Source organism: Heloderma suspectum, chromosome 3 (assembly GCF_057233095.1).
Source record: "Heloderma suspectum isolate Gila_16-S chromosome 3, 16-S_ref, whole genome shotgun sequence".
In the NCBI taxonomy this organism is placed as follows: domain Eukaryota; kingdom Metazoa; phylum Chordata; class Lepidosauria; order Squamata; family Helodermatidae; genus Heloderma; species Heloderma suspectum.
Genome location: NC_139460.1, coordinates 131,126,554 through 131,132,154, shown reverse-complemented (window position 1 = coordinate 131,132,154; position 5,601 = coordinate 131,126,554). Strand labels below are relative to the sequence as shown.

General features: G+C 40.8%; 1 protein-coding gene across 1 annotated transcript in view; it reads right to left on the bottom strand.

Moving 5' to 3' along the window:
• Positions 1–1,164: 1,164 nt before the first annotated feature.
• The window catches only part of GRTP1 (growth hormone regulated TBC protein 1), a 34,230-nt gene continuing 29,793 nt past the window's right edge, over positions 1,165–5,601 (bottom strand). Inside the window, exons 6-8 of the mRNA XM_084844579.1 lie at positions 4,937–5,109; positions 4,634–4,819; positions 1,165–2,735 (exon numbers count right to left, since the gene is read on the bottom strand). Coding sequence (XP_084700705.1) covers positions 2,646–2,735; positions 4,634–4,819; positions 4,937–5,109 — 449 coding nt within the window. The 3' untranslated portion in view covers positions 1,165–2,645. The remainder of the gene's footprint in view (positions 2,736–4,633; positions 4,820–4,936; positions 5,110–5,601) is intronic.

The window sequence follows — 5,601 nt, the reverse complement described above, 5'->3', positions numbered from 1 at the left end:
TGTTTTCAGGGTTTTGTTGGGCAATTACAGGGCTTCTAAGGGTATTTACATAGTCTGCAATTCTGAGAGGCAGTTTGATGTGTATGAAGCTTGTTAGTACATCTTAGAATGTTGCTTTGTTTATATTACTCATCTAAAATCTTTAGTCATTTATGTTTACTTAGTTCAAATAGGCTTTCTAGTAGTAGGGATGCGATTAGGTTCAGCTGGAGCCCGAGCCAAACTGGCCTCCTTCAGACTGTTTGTGGTACTTCCCGCGTCCAAGCAGGCTGTCCTCCACAGGGACCAGAATGAAAGCTGGATCCTGCACAAGGCTTCATTCTGGATTTGGAAAGGCAGATAGTGATTTTTTTCTTCACTTTCTCTAAATGCTGATTTGAGGTGGGGGGAAGTGGAGTTCAGTCATCTGTCCACCTTCTAATTTTAGGGCACATTTTACCAGGGCTCTCCAATCATGGTACTCTGGGGGAAGGCAAGGATGAGACTGAGTCAGCAGGCTTCATTATAAACAAAGCCTTACATTTCATTTCAATAATCATAACTATCCTTGCAGATTGTATTAATTTCTGCCAAAAAATAGAACCAGTAGTTCCCTTTAAAAATCAAAATAGAAAGTTAAGTCATACAAAAACTGCTGCGCTTATCTGAAATTTCGCAGGTATAATTCTCTTCCCCCCTGCCCTCAGAATACTACGCCTGTGGATTTCACTCATTTCTGTTGTAACTATTTTTACATTTCCCATGGCAAGCACGAAGCCTCGGATTTCCAAATCTCGGCTGGTTTGGTACTGAGTCTAAGTGGATGTCCTAATTTTTCTTTGACCAATATGGAGGACAGTTTCAAAAGCATTGAATCAGGGTCTGAGCTAAAGTTTGATATTGGTGCAGACTTCTACTTTCTAGGTGATGACAGATTTATAGCTGATATTAGCTTTATTCTTGCACAAAATTCATATGGCTATTGGTTGACTATAAAATTACCAGTTTGAAAAGGCCAAACTTTTCCCTATCCTTCAACAGCAGTTTAGGTATGCATAGGATGGAAATTGAGTATATAGTATTATTTAACTTTTCTCTCAGAAGATAGTTCCTCTTCTAGTAACCAGCTCCATATAATCACAACTCTACACAATTGAAGGATGAAGGAGGTGAACTGTAAAAGGGTTGTTCTGAGCTGTAGGTGCATAATTCTGTAGCTTGGAGTTTCCAGAAGAGGCTAAAGATCACTTCCTGTGAAATACACATAGGCCTAGAAATCGGGTTTATGTATAGTGCCTGTATTACAAGAACCACAGTAGTAGTAAATATTATAGCTTATAGTTATTGTTGGTATAACAATCACTACTGCAAGGGTCCCCAACCTTTTTGCACCTATGGGCACATTTAGGAATATGAGAAACTGCTGTGGCCACCACCAAAAAATGGCTCCCATTCAGCATGTAGCTAGTCACATGATGGCTGCCCTAGGGGCCTGGCTAAGCAAGAGGTGGTGTGGGGAAAATAGTGAGGCTAGGGAATGGAAGGGAGGGGCTTCTTGGGCCACCCAGTCTTCCACCTACATGCACACGCACTTTCTCCACTCCTATTTCTCTTCCTTCCTTGCCCCTACCTTTACAGTCTCCCATTCACACCTTTATCTTGCTATTTCTGAAGTTACATTCCCAACTTCAGAGGCAGCCAGCACAATTCTTTCCACATCTGCTGCGAGGGGAACAGAGGTGGAGCACTGTTTGCATCCAGGAATCCAAAATATCCTGTGCCCCCCCCCCAATACTGTCCATTTGATCAAAGCAGAGATTAAATTTGGTGTTCACTGGGAGCCTCAAAATCAGCACTGATGTGTTCAACAGGCACAGGCAAGCCTACTGTGCTAGAGCTATTGTGCATGGAAACGGCCTGTTGCGCAATGTTTCACATACATGGAACTGCCCCCTTGCAGTAGCCCATTCCGGGAAGGGACCATCCATTGGAGCCCTTCTGCCCACTAGGGATTTGTGCAGCAGGGTGTAAATGTCAAAGGTAAAGTAAGATTTTTTTTTTTTAAGTTTACGATGAACGCAAGTGTTACACTTATACCCCAGAGCAAGTGTAGCAAGCTGTGCCTGATGCTCCTGCAGTAACAACACTCCCTTTTTTAGATAAAATATATTTTGAAAAGCAAAACAAGAAACGCTATTGACTTATAGCAACTCAAGACAAGAGAAAGAAGCAAATGGTATGCTGTTCTCAAAACACTTCAAGAAAGATTGAGGAGTGTATCCATCGGCTGTTTCCTAAACACAACTCAACCTGATAATGCAGATCCAAAAAAAAGGGGGAATTTCACAAATAGAATTTATTTGTACTTTCATATTAAGACATTTATAAACTTAAGGATTTAAATATGACATTTCCTGAAAGTAGTATCTTCATTTGAAGAGCAGGTACTACCACACTGATAATATTTTATTCACATAGTAATTAAGGTGTTCATGTTTTTACAAAAAAATCAAACTATCCAGATCAACACTTACATAAAAGGCTGGAGAGAATTGGTCAAGTGTCAATTAACAGTAATGGAAACTGAGAAAATGGTGCATCAGTGCAATGAAGTGAAGGAATGTACCCATTTTTGGAGTATTTTATCTGTTGTAATTATTGTCCATTTACCTCTGTGCAATCAGATTTGCCCTACAAGTTTCCCGCAGTTTGTCTATTGTAGTCATCCGCAAACTTCCAGGCTCTGTAAATATTTTCTAGAATTAAGAATTAAAGTATTAGTATAAACCAGGGCAGCCAGGGTCAAATGGGCGAGGAGGTGGACAAACAGTGTTTCAGAAGATAGAACAGGAAGCAAAGATATTTGTATTCTTGCATTTAAAAATCACTCTTCAGCTATGTAGTTCCTATAAACAAGCTCATCTCTCCAAAAGGTGATATTTCATACTGGTAGCGTATTGAAGTGCCCAGTAAGTTCAGCATAGCCCTGAGGCATTCACACATCTTATCTACAACCTTCAATTAGTCATGATTCTCATTCATGTATTGTAGCACATGCCTCTTTAAATTCACATGCCTAAAATTCCACACATACACATCCTCTCACACATAAATTCACAGGCGCACTCAAAAGTGCAATTCCCATGGTGGGACCCAGTGGTGATGCAGCACTAGCACTAATGACATTGCACTTGCACAAATCAACACTACTCGCACGTCATTTGTGCTTGCTAGCACAAAAAACCAATTTGGTGCTGCCAAATTTCAGCAGCCAATCACTGTTTCTTCCCTTTTCACTAGCAAGTGCTAAGGATGTTGCATTAGTGTTGATTTACACTAGCACAATGTCATGAGTGCTAGCACTGTGGCGCCACTGGATCCTACCCCTAATCTGAAAAATACAAATAATGGAAGGATTACAATAGGCGTTTGGAAAATGTATGAACTGTAGGGCCTGTCTCAACTTATTCGCAAGTTTAGTACTAGAAGATGTGATGACAGCCAGTTGTTCAGATGGCTTTAGAACTGACTGATCAACAGCTATTAGTCTTTATAGCTAGATAGAACTTCCATGTTCAGAGGCAGTATACTGTTGAATCCAGTTAGTAGGAATCAAAAGGAAAGCACTGCTGGTTATAAGCTTCCCAGAAATTAGATTGGCCGCAGTTAAATTAGATGGGCCTTTGATTTAGAGGAGCCTTTCTAGCTCCTACAAGAACATTTAAGACAGGAACCACAAAAGCAGTTGGCATGCAGTGGCGGTAATTAACAAAAACAGCGGCCATGGGCAAGAAGGAAAGAGGCTGCAGCATAGCTCACCAGAGCGGTTCCCAGCCCAAAAGATAGCCAGGGCAGTAGAATAGCCTTCCCCAAGCTGGTGCCCTCCAGATGTTTTAGTCTACAACTCCCAAGTACTCCTGACCACTGGGCATGCTGGCTAGGGCTGATAGGAGTTGAAGTCCAAAACATCTGGGGAGCACCAGCATGGGGGAGGCTGTAAAGTATGCAGAAAACATTGTTTTCAAGTTGCCATTCAGCTATGACTGGCCCTGGACAAGTAACTGCAGGACTAAAAAGATCCTTTAAGTCCTTAGTGGGAAAGAAGGACAAACACATGCTTTGGTCAAGTCTAGTACCCTCATTGATACTTGAATAGATGCTTATTGAGTTAGAAGTGTTCCATCCACTAGGTGTTACGTGAAAAGCGTTGCAACAGCACAGGAAGTAATATGAGAATATTTAAACAATTCTATTAATCGTCATCTCTTTGTGAAACAATGTGTATTTTCTACACATCCTTTGATATTCCTGTCATTCACATAGTAACATGTATATGCAGAGAAATGTCTTCCAAAGTATAGTCACACTGGGTTGGATCCAGACTCCCTCCATTCACAGAACAATGAGATCCAGCAAGGGTCCTGCTGAAGGAAGGAGGTGATTTGTTGGCCTTTTCTCCCCTTTGTCCAGCTGGGTGTCCTGTGGGTGGAGTCAGTCCACAGGTATTCTGGATCCAACCCAACGTTCAAACACACTAGGTGAAAACTCATTGAAGCAATACTTGAACAGCTATAGCAAAACACTCTGAAGCCTGCCAATATCCATAACCATTTTCAAGCAGATGTATACATTTTCTAGAAGAATGGAGGCCCACCTGCATAAAAGTGTGACATTCTGTTACAAATGGCCCTTTGGTGATCTGCTTAAATTTATCACAAATATCTGGGAAGTTGGTGGCTTCCAAAATGAAACCTTGGTGTTGCTTAATCAATGTTAAGGCCACGCGAAAGATTATTTTTGATCCCTCGTAGAACAAGCAGTCCCAGATTCGAAGTACAGTCTGTAGAAGAAAGACATTTGTTTAGGCACTACTAGTGTGTATACCGCCAATGCATTACTTGTTGAACAACTTCCTAAAAAGCAAAAACATACGTACAGCTAGAAATGTGTCACTTGCCTCTACTGGAAGAATGTCAATGAACAAACATATAAACCAACGGGACACCACCAAAGTCCACATAATGCCATGCTTTTCCATTAACTCTGCCACGGCTGGAATCTTCATTTTCACAAGCTCTCCAAGAACTTCTTGATCTGTTTTCAGACCCATCATTTCTGGGCTATAATAATCTTTAAAGGAATAAGGGGAAAACGAAAGCTGAGCCACTAAAGAGGTCAATGTAACATTAGTATGTAAAAAAACATATACTCCATAAATAATGCATTATTATTTTTTACTGAATTTCTAAAAGTCCCAAGGTGACTTACAACAACATTATTAAAACATACAAAATATTAAATAGCTAGAAACAATTTCCATTAAAATACCATAATAAAACAAGTAAAACATCAGTACAGAATAAAAAGGTCATATGTCTTCAAATACCTGGAACTAGAGAAAACGTGACCTGGTGCCAAAAAGATGACAATATTGGCCCAAGATGGACCACACTAGGAAGAGCATTCCACAGTTGGGGGTCACCATTGAAAAGACCCTCTCCTTTGTTGCTGTCCTCTGAACCTTCCTCAGAGGAGGCACTCTGAGGAGGGCCTCAGATCAGAGGTTCATACCGAGAGAAGAGCTCCATCAAGCTGTTACTGTTTCAAAGGTAATATGTGCCT